This window comes from Stegostoma tigrinum, chromosome 5, assembly GCF_030684315.1.
Source record: "Stegostoma tigrinum isolate sSteTig4 chromosome 5, sSteTig4.hap1, whole genome shotgun sequence".
NCBI lineage: Eukaryota > Metazoa > Chordata > Chondrichthyes > Orectolobiformes > Stegostomatidae > Stegostoma > Stegostoma tigrinum.
In genome coordinates, this window is record NC_081358.1 from 128701271 (window position 1) to 128720213 (window position 18943).

Below are 18943 nucleotides of genomic sequence, written 5' to 3' on the forward strand. Positions count from 1 at the left end.
TAGGAAGTGGGAGGAATCGAAAGAGAAGTTGTGAAGGGTTGCTCATTGCCTCCACCACTCCCTCTCCTGTCTGCCCCTTCAGCCCCTGCCACAGATTATTGAGCATTGTTCAGGAATGGAAATGTGCCAAGACCGATGTTACTCATCGGGTGTTGTGGAAATCGGTAAACTCTGATATGAAGGTGCCTATTAAATCCTGGGAGTTAGTTTATATCATAGCACGTTACTGCATAGGCCATCAGGGCGCGCTTTCTTTCCTTTCTGTCTGTCTCTCACTCACACTTGCTCTCCCTGTCTCGTCCTCCCTCCCCTCTCTCCCCCCCCCTCTCTCCCCCCCCCTCTCTCCCCCCCCTCTCTCCCCCCCCCTCCCTCCCCCCCCCTCTCCCCCCCCTCTCCCCCTCCCCCCTCTCCCCCCCCTCTCCCCCTCCCTCCCCCCCCCCCCCTCCCCCCCCTCTCTCCCCCCCCTCTCTCCCCCCCCTCTCTCCCCCCCCTCTCTCCCCCCCCTCTCTCCCCCCCCCCTCTCCGCCCTCTCCCCCCTCTCCCCCCTCTCCCCCCCTCTCCCCCCCTCTCCCCCCCCTCCCCCCCTCTCCCTCTCCCCCCCCTCCCCCCCCTCTCCCCCCCCTCTCTCCCCCCCCTCTCTCCCCCCCCCTCTCCGCCCTCTCCCCCCCTCTCCCCCCCTCTCCCCCCCTCTCCCCCCCCTCCCCCCCTCTCCCCCCCTCCCCCCCTCTCCCTCTCCCCCCCTCCCCCCCCCTCTCCCCCCCCCTCTCTCCCCCCCCTCTCTCCCCCCCCTCTCTCCCCCCCCTCTCTCCCCCCCCCTCTCCCCCCTCTCTCCCCCCCTCGTCCCTCCCCCTCTCCTCGTCCCTCCCCCTCTCCTCGTCCCTCTCCCTCTCTCCTCGTCCCTCTCCCTCTCTCCTCGTCCCTCTCCCTCTCTCCTCGTCCCTCTCCCTCTCTCCTCGTCCCTCTCCCTCTCTCCTCGTCCCTCTCTCTCTCTCCTCGTCCCTCTCTCTCTCTCCTCGTCCCTCTCTCTCTCCTCGTCCCTCTCTCTCTCCCTGTGTCTTGGTTTGAAATAACCTCTGATTTTATTTAACTGTTATGTCATATTATTCGTAACCATCAACAAGTCACATCCCAAAATCTTGTGCAACTTGAATTTTTTCTCAGTGTGGGATGTCACTTGTGGGAGATGTTTGACGGTCATTTGGAAAGGATTGAGGCTGTGCATCCCCATGCTTTTTGCTCTGTGTGTTAACCTGTGAGGGTAATGCATTGCAATCCTCCTTGGATACCTCAATCAATCCATCACCAATTTCGAGCCCCCTTGGTGGCATTTTCTCTCTGTCGTTTCACCTTTCCATTATGAAGCTAAGAAGGAATACTAGAATAGTGTTGAAGTTGGTCATTTAAACAATCTATTCATGGGATCTGTGTGCCCCTGGCTGGGTCTGCATCTATTGCCCATTGCTAATTGTGCTGGAGCAGGTGGTGGTGAGCTTCCTTCTTGAACTGCTGAAATCCATTTGGTTAGGGACACCCACAGTGCTGTTCAGGAGGGAATTTCAGGGTTTTCACCCAGTGATACCGGTGGAACTGTGATATATTCCAAGTCAGGATGGTAAGTGGCTTAGAGGGAAACTTGAAGATGGTGGTGTTCTGATGTTTCTGCTGTTTTTGTCATTTTGGGTGGTTGAGGTTATTGGTTTGAAAGGCCCATGCAGTTCATCTTGTGGATGGTACGCACTGCTGCTGTTGAGTCAGTGGTGAAGGGAGTTAAGATTAAAGATGTTGGATGATGTGCTAGTCAAGCATGGTGATTTGGCCTGGATAATGCTTAGATTCCTGAGTGTTGTTAGTGATGCATTTCTGCAGACGAGTAGCGGGTGTATTCCATCACACTTGTGATTTGTGTCTTGTTGATGATAGATATGCTTTAGAAAGACAGAGTTGAGTTGCTTGCTGCAGTATTCCTAACCTCTGACTTGCGCTTCTAGTCACTTTGTTTATTTGGCCAGCCCATTTCAGTTTCTGGTAATGGTAACTCTTCAGGGTGTTGATAGTGGGTAATGCCATTGAATGTCACTGGGTTTTGGTTCAGTACTCTGTTGTTGGAGATGGTCATTGCTTGGCACTTAAGGTAGTGCAAATGTTATTTGCAACTTATCAGCCCAAACCTGAATGTTGTCTAGGTCTTCCATATAAAACCAGCTAATCATGGAGCACAAGCTTTCAATGTTATAACAGTAATGTTGTTAGAACCCATAGCCTTTGCAGTATCCACTGCCATCAGCATTTCTTGCTATTATGTGGAGTGAATTGAACTGGCATCGGTGTCACTGGGAACCTGTGAAGCAGACCTAAAGCAATCATCCATCTGACTCTTCTGGGCTGAAAATGTTTGCAAATAATTCAACCTTGATTTTAGCACTAATGTTGTAGGCTCCAATTTCACTGAAGGTGGGAAAATTTGTTGCTCTTCTGCCTCTAATGACTTGTTTAATTGTCTACCATCATTCACAGCTGGATGTGGCAGGACTGATTTAATTTGATAAAAACTGAAAGAACTGCGGATGCTGTAAATCAGGAACAAAAACAAATTTCTGGAAAAGCTCAGCAAGTCTGGCAGCATCTGTGAAGAAAAAAAATCAGAGTTAATGTTTTGAGTCCGCTGACCCTTCGTCGGAACAGGAAGGGTCACTCTACTCGAAACGTTAACTCTGATTTTTTTTTCTTCACAGATGCTGCCAGACCTGCTGAGCTTTTCCAGTAACTTATGATTTTGTTCCTGATTTGTTTTGATTCATTGTGATCACATGTACCTAAGTACAGTGAAAAGCTTTGTTTGCGAGCAGTACAGGCAGGTCATAGCGAGCAAGGACATACAGATCATAGGGTGGTCAGACAGCGAGGCATGCAGATTATAACTGTGTAGGAGGTGGGTAAAGCTAGATCAGCATTAATTAAAGTCAGAGACCACATTCGTCAGTCTAACAACAGCGGGGAAGAAGCTGTTCTTGAACCTGCTTGTGCATGTTTTCAAACTCCTATATCTTCTGCCTGATGAAAGAGATTGTAGCAGAACATTACACGTGTGGGAGGGGTCTTTGATGATGGCAGCCTTTCCACAGCAACAAGAAGAATAAGTGGAGTCCATAATGGAATGTTCGCTTCTGCGATGGTCTCGGCTGTGCACACCACCTTCTGTAGTTTCTTTTGGTCCTGGGCAGACCAGTTGCCGTACCAGGCCGTTATGCAGCAGGACAGTATGCTTTCTATGGTGCTTCTGTTAAAGTTGATGAGGGACCTTGTTCACATGCTGAATTTCCTAAGCATTTTCAGGTAGAAGACACGTTGTTGTGCCTTCTTGACCGTCATATCTACATGGGAAGGACAGGTTGTCAATTATTGTCACTCCTAGGAACTTGATGTTCTCAACCTCTGCTCCGTTGATGTAGATGGGGGAGTGTTCTCCTTTTCTGAAGTCAATGATTAGCTCTTTTGTTTTGCCGACATTGAGAGAGAGATTGTTATCATTGCAACACAACACCAAGCCCTCAATCTCTTTTCTGTATTCTGACTCATGGTTATTTGATATCCTTCCTACCACAGTGTGTTGTCAGCAAACTTGTAGATGATATTCATTCCGAATTTGGCAACACAGCCGTGGGTGTACAGGGAGTACAGTAGGAGGCTGAGAACACATCCTTGGGGAACTCCACTGTTAACTGTTGTCGTGGAGGAGGTTCACTTACCAATCCTCTCTGATGGCGATTTGTGAGTCAGAAATCTGAGGATCCAGTTGCAGAGGGCGGAGCTTTGAGATCAGTCTGGAGAAGATTATGATGTTGAAGGCAGACCTGTAGTCGATGAGCAATGTCTGATGTAGTTTTCTTTGTTGTCCACATGTTCCAGGGATGAGTGCAGGGCTAGGGATATGGCATCCTCTGTGGACCTATTGTGTCAGTAGCCAAACCGCAAGGGATTGAAATTGTTGCAGAGATGGTAGGAACTGCAGATGTTGGAGAATCCAAGATAACAAGGTGTAGAGCTGGATGAACACAGCAGGCCACGCAGCATCAGAGGAGCAGGAAGGTTGACGTTTCTGGTGAAGAAGCGTCTAGGCCCGAAACGTCAGCCTTCCTGCTCCTATGATGCAGCTTGGCCTGCTGTGTTCATCCAGCTCTACACCTTGTTATCCCGCAAGGGACTGAGGCAGTTTGGGAGGCTGGAGTTGCTGTGGGTTATGACCAGCGCCCGAAGTAATTCATGATTACTGAGGTCAGAGTCACTGGGCGGTGGTCATTCAGGCACATTGCATGTGCTTTCTTCGGTACTGGGATGATGGTGGTTTTTTTTGAGGAAGGGAGGGGCTTTGCGAAGTCTAGATCGGATGCATTGGTGGTGGGAGTGTCCATCTCTGTCTGTCTGGCACACAAATAGTACTGTTTGGTAGCTTCACCAGGTTGACACCTCATTTATAGGTGTGCCTGGTGCTGCTGCTGGCATGCCCTCCACCTACTCTCCATTGACCCAGGGTTGATCCCCTGCCTTGATGGTAATGGTTGAAGGGGGATATGCCGGGCCATGAGGTTGTAGACTGTGTTGGAGTGCAAGTCTGCTTTTCTTGATGGTTCACACTGCCTCGTGGATTTCCAGTCTTGAGTTGCTAGATATGTTTGAAGTCTGTCCCATTTGGCATAGTGAAAGTACCACGTAACCTGATGGAAGGTATTCTCAAACTGAAAGCAAAATTTCATCCCCACAAGGGCTGTGTGGTGGTCACTAGTATCGCTATTGCTGTGGGCAGTTCAACAGTGGCAGGCAGGTTGATGAGGGTGAGGTCAAGTGTGTGGTTGCCTCTTGTTGGTTCCCTGTCTGCCTGTTGCCAGCACGCTAGCAACCAAACTATTTAGAGCTAAAACAGCTCAGTCATTCGTGATGCTGCTGAGCCATTCATGGTGGTGGAGACAAAGTCCCGCCCAGAGTACATTCTACACTCTGTGCTTCCCCCAAGTATTGCTCAACATATAGGAACTCAGAGTCATCAGCTGCGGGAGGACAGAACAAGGTAACCAGCTGGAGGTTTCCTTGACTATATTTAACCTGATGCCATGAGACTTAATGGAACCCAGAGTGAATGTTAAAGACTCCCAGTACAACTGCCTCCCAACTGCATACTACTGTGCTGGAGGGCCAGGACATAACTAGGGATCATAACGGCATGAAGAAGAAAGAATCCCTCCAGCGTGGAAACAGGCCCTTCAGCCCAACAAGTCCACATAAACCTCACAGCATTCCACCCACATCCATTCCCCTATAACCCACCTGATCTACACATCTCTGAACCTATGGGCAATTTAGTGTGCCCAGTCCACCTACCCTGCACATCTTCAGACTGTAGGAGGAAACCGGAACACCTGGAGGAAACCCATGCAGACGCAGGGAGAATGTGCAAATTCTACACAGACAGCCACCTGAGGGTGGAATCAAACCCAGGTCCCCGGCACTGTGAGGCAGCAGTGCTAGCCACTGTGCCACATTGTCTGTAAGGTATGATTCTGTCAGAATGACTACGTCAAGCTGTACATGGGTAGTTTGTGTGACAGTGGCAGAACCAACCAAATATTGTCAAGGAGGAATTTGTTTGCTATTGTTGATCCTAGTGCCTAAGTCGATTCCAGGTGGTCCATCCTAGTTGAGTTCATTTTTATCTGACTTTATAGGTGATACAACTGAGTGGCTTGCCTGCCTTTACAGAGGGCAGTTAACAGTCAACGTATTGTTGTGCTAAGATGTAGAACAGATCAGACCAGGATAGCAGATGTTACCTTCCCTAATGGACATCTACTGAACTATATGTGATTTTACAGCAATGATTTCACGGTTGCCAATCAACTCGATTTTAATTCCAGCTGTATTAATTGAATTGAAATTGCACTATCTGCTGTGGTAGTCGAATCCATGCCCTCAGAGTATTAACCTGGATTTCAGAATTCTTCATCCAGTAGTAACATCAGAATGTCACCTGTTCTTCCCCACTACGCCCCCCAAAAAAAAACGACCTTGCCTGTGCTGGCTTGCTTAATGGGCACCTTTCTTTGTGCCATTCTGCTGCCTTCTCTATGTAACCTTTGCAGATTCTTCCTTTCAAATAACAATTCAATTTTGTTTTGAAAATCTTGATTGAATCTGCCTCCACCAGTGTCAGTCAGTACAGTTGAAACCTTAATCTCACACTGTGCAGAAATTATTTTGCTCATATCTCTTTTACTAATGACTTTCGGTGTTTGCTGCCATTCTCGATCCTTTAACCAATGGTGAGTGTCTCCCTATCCGCTCTGTCCTAATATCTGAGATGACAAGGTATATAGCTGGACAAACACAGCAAGCCGAGCAGGAAAGCTGACGTTTCGGGTCTGGACCCTTCTTCTCATTTTTTGATGACGGGTCCAGACCCGAAGTGTCAGCTTTCCTGTTCCTCTGATGCTGCTTGGCCTGCTGTGTTCACCCAACTTTACACCTTGTTATCTCAGATCCTCCAGCATCGGCAGTTCCTACTATCTCTGTCCTAATATCTCATGGTTTTGCAAACTACTTTCAAATCTCCTGTTGGCACTTTCTTTTCTCCAGGGCTAATGGTGCTAACTTCTCTAGTCAATCTTCACAACTGAAGTTCCCCATCCTTGGAACAATTCTTATGTTTCTTACATTGTCTCTTGTCTTGTTATATCCATAATAGAAGTCATGGTGTGAGGACAGTGGTGGATCAAGCTCAGAGACTGTGCATGAGCAACGTAGTACAACCCACAGATTCTCTTTTAGTGAGAGTGTGATGGTCACGGAAACTGTAATTTCTCATGGCCTCCCGTATGCACCTTTTGTTTTATAAACACACAGCAATAAATTTATGCAGTTAAACTGATAGTATCTTGAGTCGTATTTCAATGTGATGCTTTGCAGCAAAGACAGGAATTGATGAGGGAGATAAAGGATTTACCAGCATCCAGCTTTAAAAGAGTAGAATAGAAACCGGCTTTGCCTGTGCTATCTCTGGCTCTTTGGTGCTCAGAGCTGTTTTTATAGTTTTGTCCCCTTCCTTTTCAAATCTTGTTAGACCCTATTCTGTTTACCTAGCCATTTGATGAGCACTGAGCACAGGTACGTTTCATAGCATTACATCTGCTCTAAGAGTGTACCGGCAGTCTCTCTTTATAAGTACTCTAAGTAATTATTTATGTAATGTCCCTTAAGCTATTTAGCATAATAATATAATTAACAAATGCTTCTGTGGTAAACTGTAATAACTTTTAAGACCCAAGGTTGTAACATAAGATTTTGGAGCAAAAGTATCCCTTTCAGCCCATTGACTCTGCTCCAGCATTCACTCAGGTCATGACTGATCTGATAATCCTCAACTCCACTTTGCTGTTTTTTCACCATAACCCTTGATTGCCTTCCTGATTAAAAATCTGCCAATCTCGGCCTTGAATGTTTTTAATGACTCAGCCTCAACAGCCCTCTAGTAAAGAATTCCACAAATTCACTGCTTTCTGAGAGAAGAAATTCTTCCTCATTTATCTAAAATATGCAAACCCTTACACATGACTGTCAAATCCCCTAAGAGTCTTGTATATTTCAATAAGGCCACAACTCATTATCCTAACTCCAATGAGTACAGTCGCAACTTATTCAACCTCTCCTCTTAAATTGTGCCCCTTCATACCCGGGATCAGCCTGGTGAATCTTCTCGGCACTATTTGTCTTACAAGAGTCACAGACACGTACAGCACGTCCATGCCAACCAGATATCCTATAATGGGATCTAGTCCCATTTGCCAGCCTTTGGCTGATATCCCTGTAAACCCTTCCTATTCACTTACCCATCCAGATGCCTTTCAAAAATTGTAATTGTACCAGTCTCCACCACGACTTCTGGCAGCTTATTCCATACACACACCACCCTCTGCGTGAAAACGTTGCCCCTTAGGTCCCTCTTACATCTTTCCCCCTTTCACCTTAAACCTATGCCCTCTAGTATTGGACTCCCCCATCCTGGGAAAAGATATTTTTTATTTATCCTACCCATGCTCCTCATGATTTTATAAACCTCTATAAGGTCACCCCTCAGCCTCTGACGCTCCAGGGAAAATAGAAAGTGTATCTATTTTAGACTTCATTCCTCAGACAAAACAGTTCACAGTAATCAGTCACAAACAAAAACAGGAGTTTCTGGAAATGTTCAGCAGGTCTGGCAGGATCTGTGAAGCAAAATCAGAGTTAACATTTTGGGTCAAGTTCTGAGGAAGAGTCTCTAGACCTGAAACGTTAACTCTGATTTCTCCCCACAGTTGCTGTCAGACTTGTTGAGCTTTTCTAGCAATTTCTGTTTTTGTTTCTGATTTACAGCATCTGCAGTTCTTTTGCTTTTTATTCTCTATTTTTATAAGCAATTCTCTTTGAAATGAAGATCAGTGTATTGTTTGCCTACCCTATTACCCACTGAATTAGATGCTAGCATTTTGTGATTTATGAATGAGGACTCCTAAATCCCACACCCCCCACCCCATCCAATAATTTCTGACCATCTTTCTCCCTGTAAATAATAATCAGCTCTTCTATTCTTCCTGCCAAAGTGAATAATCTCACATATCTCTCAAATATGAAGGTATGCTAACTAGTAATAGTAGAAATAATAGTAAAAGTTTCTTTCAATACATAAGAAACAAACGAGAGGCAAAAGTAGATATTGGGCCGCTCCAAATTGATGCTGGAAGGCTAGTGATGGGAGATAAGGAAATAGCTGAAGAACTTGATAAGTACTTTGCGTCAGTCTTCACAGTGGAAGACATGAGTAGTATGCCAACAATTATGGAGAGTCAGGGGGCAGAGTTGAGTATGGTAGGTATTACAAAAGAGAAAGTGCTAGAAAAGCTAAAAGGTCTAAAAATTGATAAATCTCCTGGCCCTGTTGGGCTACATCCTAGAGTCCTGAGGGAGGTGGTTGAGGAAATAGCGAAGGCTTTGGTCGTGATCTTTCAAATGTCACTGGAGTCTGGGAAAGTCCTAGATGATTGGAAAATTGCTGTTGTAACCCCCTTGTTTAAGAAAGGATCAAGACAAAAGATGGAAAATTATAGGCCGATTAGCCTAACCTCAGTAGTTAGTAAATTCTAGAATCCATTGTTATGGATGAGATTTCTAAATTCCTGGAAGTGCAGGGTCAGATTAGAACAAGTCAGCTTGGGTTTAGTAAGGGGAGGTCGTGCCTGACAAACCTGTTAGAATTCTTTGAAGAGGTAACAGGTAGGTTAGACCAGAAAAACCCAGCGGATGTTAGCTAGACTTCCAAAAGGCCTTTGATAAGGTGCCTCACGGGAGGCTGCTGAGTAAGGTGAGGGCCCATGGTGTTCGAGGTGAGCTACTGGCTTGGCTTGAGGATTGGCTGTCTGACAGAAGGCAGAGAATTGGGGTAGAAGGCCCTTTTTCAGAATGGCAACCAGTGACAAGTGGTGTCCCGCAGGGTTCAGCGTTGGGGCCGCAGCTATTTGCTTTATATATTAATGATCCGGATGAAGGGACTGGAGGCATTCTGGTGAAGTTTGCCGATGATACGAAGATAGGTGGCCAGGCAGGTAGTACTGAGGAGGTGGGGAAGCTGCAGAAAGATTTAGACAGTTCAAGGAGAGTGGTCCAGGAAATGGCTGATGAAATTCAACGTGAGCAAATGTGAGGTTTTGCACTTTAGAAAAAAGAATACAGGCATGGACTATTTTCTAAACGGTGAGAAAATTCGTAAAGCAGAAGTACAAAGGGAGCTGGGAGTGTTGGTCCAGGATTCTCTAAAGGTTAGCTTGCAGGTAGAGTCCGTAATTAAGAAAGCGAATGTAATGTTGTCGTTTATCTCGAGGGTTGGAATATAAAAGCAGTGATGTGCTTCTGAGACTTTATAAAGCTCTAGTTAGGCCCCATTTAGAATACTGTGTCCAATTTGGGCCCCACACCTCAGAAAGGACATACTAGCCCTGGAGCGATTCACACGGATGATCCCTGGAATGGTAGGTTTAACGTACAATGAACGGCTGAGGATCCTGGGATTGTATTCATTAGGGCTTAGAAGGTTGAGGCAAGATCTAATAGAAACTTACCAGATAATGTATGGCTTAGAAAGGGTGGACACTGGGAAGTTGTTTCCATTAGGCAGGGAGACTAGGACACGTGGGCACAGCCTTAAAATTAGAGGGGGTAAATTTAAAACGGAATTGAGGAGACATTTCTTCAACCAGAGAGTGGTGGGGCTGTTGAGTTCATTACCATGGAGCGTAGTGGAGGCCGGCACATTAAATGTCTTCAAGGCAGAGATTGATAAATTCTTGATCTCGCAAGGAATCAAGGGCTACGGGGAGAGTGCAGGGAAGTGGAGTTGAAATGCCCATCAGCCATGATTAAATGGCGGAGTGGAATCGATGGGCTGAATGGCCTTACCTCTACTCCTATGTCTTATGGTCTCATATCCCCAGTGCCATGTTTTTGCCCATTAACTTAATCTGTCCAATATCCCTGCCTTTCTCACCCCTTGTTTGTCATCCACATGCTTGGATGTGGTGATATGGTGCATTCATAATAAGTGACTGGCATCAAATTCAAAAAGGGTAGGTGTCCTGACCATAGCTGACCAGTGAAATTAGAAGTAGTATTAGGTCCAAGGAAGGGTGTACAAATTAGACAGGAAGAGCAGTAGGCCTGAGGTTTGACAGCAGTTTATATTTCAGCAAAGCAGGACAAAGGGATTGATTAGGAGGGTGAAAATAGAGTACAAGTGGAAACTTGCAGAGCATGTTCAAACTGATTGTTAAAGCTTTTGTAGATAGGTGAAGAGAAAAAGATTAGTGAAAACAAATGTTGGTCCCTTCCACTAAGACACAGGACAAGTTTTTAATGGAGAGAAAGATGAGATGGCAGACCAATCAAATATAGTCGTAGAGGTACACAGCATTGAAACAGACCCTTTGGTTCAACTTGTCCATGCCACCAGATATCCTATATAAACCTAGTCCCAATTGCCAGCATTTGGCCCATATTTCTCTAAATCTTTCCTGTTCATATACCCATCCAGATGCCTTTTAAATGCTGTCATTGTACCAGCCTCCTCCACTTCCTTTGGCAGTTCATTTCATTCAAGCACCACCCTCTGCATGAAAATGTTGCCCCTCTCATCTTAAACCTATGCCTCTAGTTTTGGACTCACTCACCCTGGGGAAACGACCTCGCTTATTTACCCTATCATGCCCCTCATGATTTTCTCAATCTCCATAAGATCACCCCCCAGGCTTCGATACTCCAGGGAAAATAGCTCCAGTCTGTTTAGCCTTTCCCTATGGCTCGAACCCTTCAACCCTGGCAACATCCTCATAAATCTTTTCTGAACCCTTGCTAGTTTTACAACATCTTTCCTATAACAGGGAGACCAAACCTAGAATTGCACACAGTATTCCAGAAGTGTTCTAATGTCCTCTACAGCTGCAACATGAATTCCCAACTCTTATACTCAATGCACTGACCAATAGTGGCAAGCATACCAAACGCTGTTCTCACTATCCTGTCTACCAGTGACTCCACTTTCAAGGAACTATGAACCTGCACTCCAAAGTCTCTTTGCTCAGCAACACTCGCCAGGACTTTATCATAAAGTGTATAAGTCTTATAAATATGTTTTTTGGTTCTGCCTTCAGAAAGAAGGGCCCAAATAATGTCCCCAAAGTATTGGGGAACACACGGGCTAGTGAGAGGAAGGAACCGAGGGAAATCAATATTAGTAAGGAAATGGTGTCGTGGAAATTGATACGATGAAAGGCTAATAATTCCCGAAGGCCCGATAATCAACATCCCAGAGTACTTAAGGAAGTGGGCCTAGAAATAAAGTGCATTGGTCATCTTTCAAGATTTCTTTGGATTGGAAGGCAGCTAATGTAACCCCAATTTTAAGATGTAACCAGTCGAAGCAGCGATGCCTGCAGTACCCCACTAGTCACTGCCCACCACTTGGAAAAAGACCCATTTATTCTTACTTTAGATAAAACGGTGCGAAGCTGGATGAACACAGCAGGCCAAGCAGCATCAGAGGAGCAGGAATGTTTGGTGTTTCGGATCAAGACCCTGCTTTCTGGGTCTTGATCCGAAAGAATCAAGATTCTCCAGCATCGGCAGTTCCTACTATCTCTGTAACATTTATTCTTACTGTTTGTTTCCTGTCTGCCGATCCATTCTCTATCCATATTAGTAAAGGTGATATCTTCAGTTTTGCCGGCAGTGAAAAGCTGGTTGGGGGAGAGTGAATTGTGAGGGGGATGCAGAGACCATTTAGTGTGATTTGAACAAGTTGAATGAATGGGCAAGTGTGTGGAAAGTGAAATATAATCCACAGGAAGGCCGATTGTTATCCAAATGGTGATAGATTTGGAAAGGGGGAAGTGCAGTGAGACCTTGGATGTCTTTTGAACATCTCTTACTGAAGATAAGCATACACATGTGGCAGAGGTAGGGAAATGGTATGTTGGCCTTCATAGTGAGAGGATTCAAGTAGGAATGTCTTGCTGCTATTGTACAGATCCTTGGTGAGATTACAACTGGAATATTGCATGCACTTCTGGTCTCCTTACCTGAGGAGGATATTCTGGCTATGGAGGGAGTGGAGCAAGAGATTACTACTGGAACTGGAATGTCAGAACTGATCTATGAACAAAGACTGGATTAACTAGGACTGTGTTCCACTGGAGTTTTAGAGGAATGAAGTGGGGTTGGGGATCTCATAGGAACATATAAAATTCAACAGGACTAGACAGGGTAAACCCAGGAAAAATGTTCCAGTGCTTCGGAGAGTTCAGAACCAGGGGTCGCAGTCTGAGGATGCAGGGTAGACCATTTAGCACTGAGGTGAGGAAAAATGTAAGGGCAAAATGGTCAACTCCTCCTGTTTTCTATGTTTCTATATAAGACAGCCTCCTACTTGTGGAGCTAAATCCTGACACCGTAAACTGATCGGCCATCCTGACAGGCCAAGCTCTGAATAACTCCAGAGCAAGGAGCCAATTGTGACTAGAAAGGGAATTGTTGACAGCTGTTCCTGTTGTCTTTTTTGACAGACGGACCAAGATGAGCAGCCTCCATCATCGTCCAAGATTGAAGATGAGGATGAGAGTGACCTGAACAAGACTTGGGGAGTTGAGAGATTTGATGACCTACTGCATGATGCTCCCAGTCGGAATGTGGAGGAAGTGCGGCGCACGTTTGATGAGGCGGATTTTGAATGTGAGTCCTGTGTGTGTGAAATTTTTAAACTGTTGCATTGTCTAACCATGAGTGTCAGGATTCTGCAGTGACTGGCTGGATGCCCATTCAGCCTGAACTGAGATCTAGAGGCCATAAATATTCTGCTGTGGACAGAGCTACCCTACAACAACCTTGCTTCAGAAGTGAAACTCTGCTGCAACTTCCAGGAGTAATTTAGAAAGATTGGGTTTGTTGGGATGGAAGTGTAAAATTCAAGGTATTGATAAAGATCAAGAAAATGGGCAAAACTATAACAAATAGGTTTTAATGTAGGCAGAAGTAAGGACATCACTTTGTACCTAAAAATCATGGAGCAGAGCATCTTCAAAATAATGAAGAGCTTGAAGCAGTGGAGGCCCAAAGAAACTTACAGGGTCCAAGTGCTCAAATTGTTTAAATGTCAGAAATAGGAACAGAAACTAATGCACAAATTCAGTGACTTGTGGGGCTTTCATTCCTGAGAAACTAGAATGCAAGCAGTGAGTTGGGGCCAGAAGGGTAGGGCTGCTGGTGGCTGTAGCAGTAGTGCTGTGGCTGTAGAAAGTCTTGGTTAGACCACTCCTGGAGCCACTGTGACGAGTTCTGGGCTGCATAATGTGGGAAGGTGATACTGACCTAGGAGGTAGCACACTGTAGATTCACCAGAACGACACCAGGGCTCAAACAGTTAAATTATGTAGAGATGTTGCACAAACTGTTCGTTGCATTCTCTGAAAGCTGGAAAATTAGGCAGTGATTTGATCACTGTTCTCTATATAAGAAACAAATGCAGTAATATTGAGATGGTAGGAACTGCAGATGCTGGAGAATCTGAGATATCCTGGTGTAGAGCTGGATGAACACAGCTGGCCGAGCAGAAAAGCTGACATTTCGGGCCTAGACGCTTCTTCAGAAAATCAAGGGTCCAGGACTGAAATGTCAGCTTTCCTGCTCCTCTGATGCTGCTTGGCCAGCTGTGTTCATCCAGCTCTACACCTTGTTATCTCAGTAATATCGAGAAACTGTTTTCATTAGTCTGAGAAGAACTGGTTGTGGGGTGTGATTTTGGACATGGGGACATTATTCAAAAACTAGTGTTGGATTTTTCAGAACCGACATTAACAGCATGTTATACACATGCAGTGATACAAATGGCAAATTAAACTTAATCAACAAAACTAAATTCCTAGCTACACTGGAAGCCACACTCAAGACCAATAGTATCAACGAAGAAACACAACAGACAGTAGCCCCAACACTAACCAGAAGGAGTGAACTCAACACGCTCAAAAAATGGGAGAGAAAAGCCCTGGATGGATTAAAGAAAGACAAGAACATCACTATACTACCTGCAGACAAAGGGTGCATGTCAGTGACAATGAATAAAAGGGACTACATCTCCAAAGCACAAGTACTGCTCGCCGACGAGAACGCATACCGGCCAGTACAAACTGATCCAACACCACAACTAGGCAACAAAATCCTCTCCACGCTACAAAGATTCAAACAAACAGCATAGATCAACAAAACAGACTTAAGAATGAAACTCGAAGGAACCAACACGCCCCAATTCTATGGCCTCCCTAAAGTGCACAGGCTGGAAATACCCCTCAGACCCATAATCTCCCTACCAGGCACTCCATTGCACAGATTAGCCAAAGAACTACAAAGGAGACTCGGGCACCTCGTCAACAAGTCATCCAACTCCATCCACTCCGCCTAAGAATTCCTCAACTCCATCAAAGACAAAGGTGGAGGATGAAGAGACCATGATATCGTTTGATGTCACTGCCCTATTCACATTAATAGACATACCACTAGCAAGGGAAACAATGACAACACTACTTGAACAAGAACATGACCCCAGTGAAACCATCTCCAAGGACAACATGCTCAAACTATTGGACCTATGCCAGACCACCCATTTCACTTTCAACGGCCAAACGTACGAGCATTTCAACAGGACACCCATGGGATCACCTATCTCCGGCTCATGGCAGAAGCAGTGATGCAAAGACTAGAAAGGACTGCCCTTCTGCAAACCCAATCTAAACTGTGTGGATATGCTACATAGATGACACCTTTGTCATCATTAAATGGACCAAATTAGAGGAGATACATAAACTGATAAACAACACCCTCACTGGAGTAAAATTCACCAGAGAGGAGGAGGAGAACAAATAGCTCCCATTCCTGTCGGTCATGGTAGAGCGCAAGACAAATGGGGAACTGCAAACGAAAGTACACCGAAAAGCTACACAGAGAGACCAGATACTGAACTTCAACAGTGACCATCCCAGCACACACAAATAAAGCTGCGTGTGAACATTATTTAAAAGGGCAACAGCACACTGCAGTAACACGAAACTACGGCAAGAGGAAGAAAAATACCTCTTCCAGGTTTTCGAGGATAGTGGATATCCAAAGAATTGGGTGGGAAGATGCCTACACGAACAGCATCAGAAGGAGACTCCACACTCTGACACACTCATCACATTACCCTATATCAGGAACATGTCAGAACTCACCACAAGACTCCTACGGTGGCTGGGCATCAGAGTGGCACACAAGCCCACATCAACCCTACAACAAGTACTTACCTGAACGAAAGACCCATTCCCCGCCATGGACAGGACCAATGTCATCTACAAGATCCTCTGCAGAGACGGTAACACTACATCGGACAAACAGGAAGGAAACTAACAAGGATACATGAATACCAACTGGCTACAAAAAGACGTGACCAATACTCACTCATCTCAATCCACGTGGACAAGGAGAGCCACGACTTTGACTTGGACAACACCAAGATCCTGGGACAGGCTAGGCAGAGACAGGCACGAGAATCCCTAGAAGCATGGCACCTCCACGAAGCATGCTATTAATTAACACAATGAACTCGACCCCATGTAATTCCACTATGAAGGAAACAAAGAAGTGAGACAATCCATCTCAATGAACCCCAGAGTTTAAAAACCAGGTTGGTAAACACACTGACGCTTCATCAGAGGCTGCACTGAGGATGTTACCCAGCATGGTAACGAAACATCTGCAAAATAAGAAACTAGCTCGGTGAGCAAACCAACTTCAACAAGTGATTCTAGTCCTGAACTCTCATCCACCAGCTGGAGAATTAAGATTCCATATTGTGAGGGCAGCGGGTCCTCAGTTGAGTTTTAATGACTAACAGGTTGGATGGCCTTGTTTGTCTTCACCAGGTGGCGTTCAAGATGTTTCCAGCCTTATTGAATTCAGACTCTTAATTTATCCCAGTGAAATTTACAGTGTCAACCTCAGGCATTAATCTGTTATGTTCACCCTAGAGTCTTGCATTTTTCAAGCCCTTGGATTTGATAGGTCGGTCCTCAACTGGTAAAAGTGAAAAGATCTTTGTTCTACTTCCTCTCCCAGTGCCTTGGAAAACATCTTTCTGTTTGCTGTGGAGCTTCTGCAGTTGTTGTATCTGGGGACAGGCTACCAAAATGTTTGACCACAGCTGCCAAGTGTGTGTGCTGCATAGGGCCAAATGATCCCTACCACTCAGATTGGGTCTGCAAGTTTCCTCCTGTCAGTCTGTTCCTAGGTACAGGTCGCTGCTTCTAGATATACTCCGGCCTCTCTCACGACTGAACTTCGTTGATTTGTGAGGCAGGGGAATACGTGTTGAGCTATTCAGCAAGGTAGATTTTTGTGGCAGTGTCTTTATGGAGGCTGTAAACTGTGGAATTGTCTCACTAGCCCTGTCTACCACCCACACCACCTTTCTAAGATAACAAGGTACAGAGCTGGATGAACACAGCAGACCGAGCAGCATCAGAGGAGCAGGAAAGCTGTCATTTCAGGCCTAGACCCTTCTTCTCTAGGCCCGGAACGTCAGCCTTCCTGTTCCTCTGATGCTGCTTGGCCTGCTGTGTTCATCCAGCCCTACACTTTGTTATCTCAGATTGCCCAGCATCTGCAGTTCCTACTATCACTCACCACCTTTCCAAGATACTGCTTTCAGCCTTCCTCCTTGACCCAGCTTTTGATCATCAGTCCTGAGGTCTCCTTATGTGACTTGGTGCTAATATTTTGTTTCAAATCTCTCATGTTTTACCCTGGTGTTCTAATACAGTACGCAGGGAATGCTGCACAGTAAATGTTGCATCTTCTGAGTGAAATGTTAAACTGATGTCTCAGCAGCTCTGTCAGGGAACACAAAGCATCCCATGATGTGCGTCTTGATGAAGAACATCTTCATGTTCTATCTGATGCTGTGACTAGTAGTTATTCTTCAGCCTCCAGCTCTGAAGTAGGTTATTGGTTGCTATCACATTAACGTTGGCGGGAACTTGCAACACTCAAATCGGCTGACGTATTTCTTACATTACCACTGACTACTCTTCGGACAGTACTAAAGTGCTGGGAGGAGAGGGGTGGCTCTGCAGTTGTGAAAGGCAAGTCTTCCTTAACGAGTGTTTATCATTATTTCTCTCTGTTTCCAAAAGACCATCGTCATTCCTCCCTTCACACCCACCATCCACTCTCTACGCACCTGCCGTCGGAAGGACGGAGGAAAAAAGGGACCCACCAGAAGAAGAGCAGGAAGACTGCCTCTTCTCCGATTGGGGCTCCTCCCATAGAGGAAGGGGATGAGGAGGAGGAGCAGACAGATGGAGCACAGGTGAAGCTGGCACCTCCAGAGGAACCCATCCAGTTGGACGATATCCATGATGTTCAGGTGAGAACTAGAAGGCAGGTGGAGACAAACAGAAACAATTGGTTCTGAGCCTCTCGGGGCCTGGGGTGGTCTTGACTTGTCCCAGCAGGGATCCAGATGGCTGGCAGTAATCCAGTTAATGTAGAGATGCCATGAATATTCTCCTTGAGGCAGCGAAGGCTGAGTGGTAATTTAATAGAAAACCAAATTTGAGAAGGGCTTAGATAGAGTATGTAAGGATAAACTGTTTTTAGTAACGTGGAGTTTAGTAATCACAATTTTTGATTTTGTATTTTATTTATTGAAGGTCTTTGGGGTTCACTGTTTAGGACAGTATTTATTTCCTATTCCTAATTTCTCTCAGAACAGCTATCAATCAACCACGTTGCTGGCGGGATTTGAACTTATGTTCCAAGAATGTTGGCCTGTGGTTCTGGATTGCTAGCCCAGTGACACTACCACTAAACCACCAGCTCTCCATTAGGATAACAGGCAGAAGAAGCAGGACGGAGATGAGAATGATGTTTTACACTCCAAGTCCTTCTGATTAGGAATGCTCTGCCTAAACAGATGATGGCAGCACACTCAATCTAACAATATAGGGTAAGATGGAAACCAGGTTTAGCGCAGTGAGAGGAGAGTTAGATGCTGAGAGGTTTAATTGGAATGGAGGTGGGAGAATGATTGGAGGTATGCTTTATATTCTAAGGGGCTACAGGGACAAAGGCAGGGAGTAGGATTGGGTGAATTGCTTTTGCAGAGAGCTGTTATGACTCTAGGGGCCAAATGGCTTCCTTCTGTTAATGACCATTCTATAATTCTATCATCTGTGTTCTAACAAAAAATAATTTTTCAAGAATTTGTTTTCATTTACATGCCCTAATACCAGGGACTATCCTGGTGAATGTGTTCTGCATTCTCTCTAAAGCTTCAATATTTTACCAG

The 18943-nt window shown here is 45.5% G+C and overlaps 1 protein-coding gene across 11 annotated transcripts in view; it reads left to right on the forward strand.

Annotated features, from left to right (window-relative positions):
- The window catches only part of LOC125451757 (anion exchange protein 2-like), a 259376-nt gene that overhangs the window by 165864 nt on the left and 74569 nt on the right, over positions 1–18943 (forward strand). For all 11 annotated transcript variants that reach the window (XM_059646290.1, XM_059646297.1, XM_059646298.1 and 8 more), the window contains 2 exons: positions 13134–13299; positions 17787–18019. In XM_059646290.1, the coding sequence (XP_059502273.1) occupies positions 13134–13299; positions 17787–18019 (399 nt within the window). The remainder of the gene's footprint in view (positions 1–13133; positions 13300–17786; positions 18020–18943) is intronic.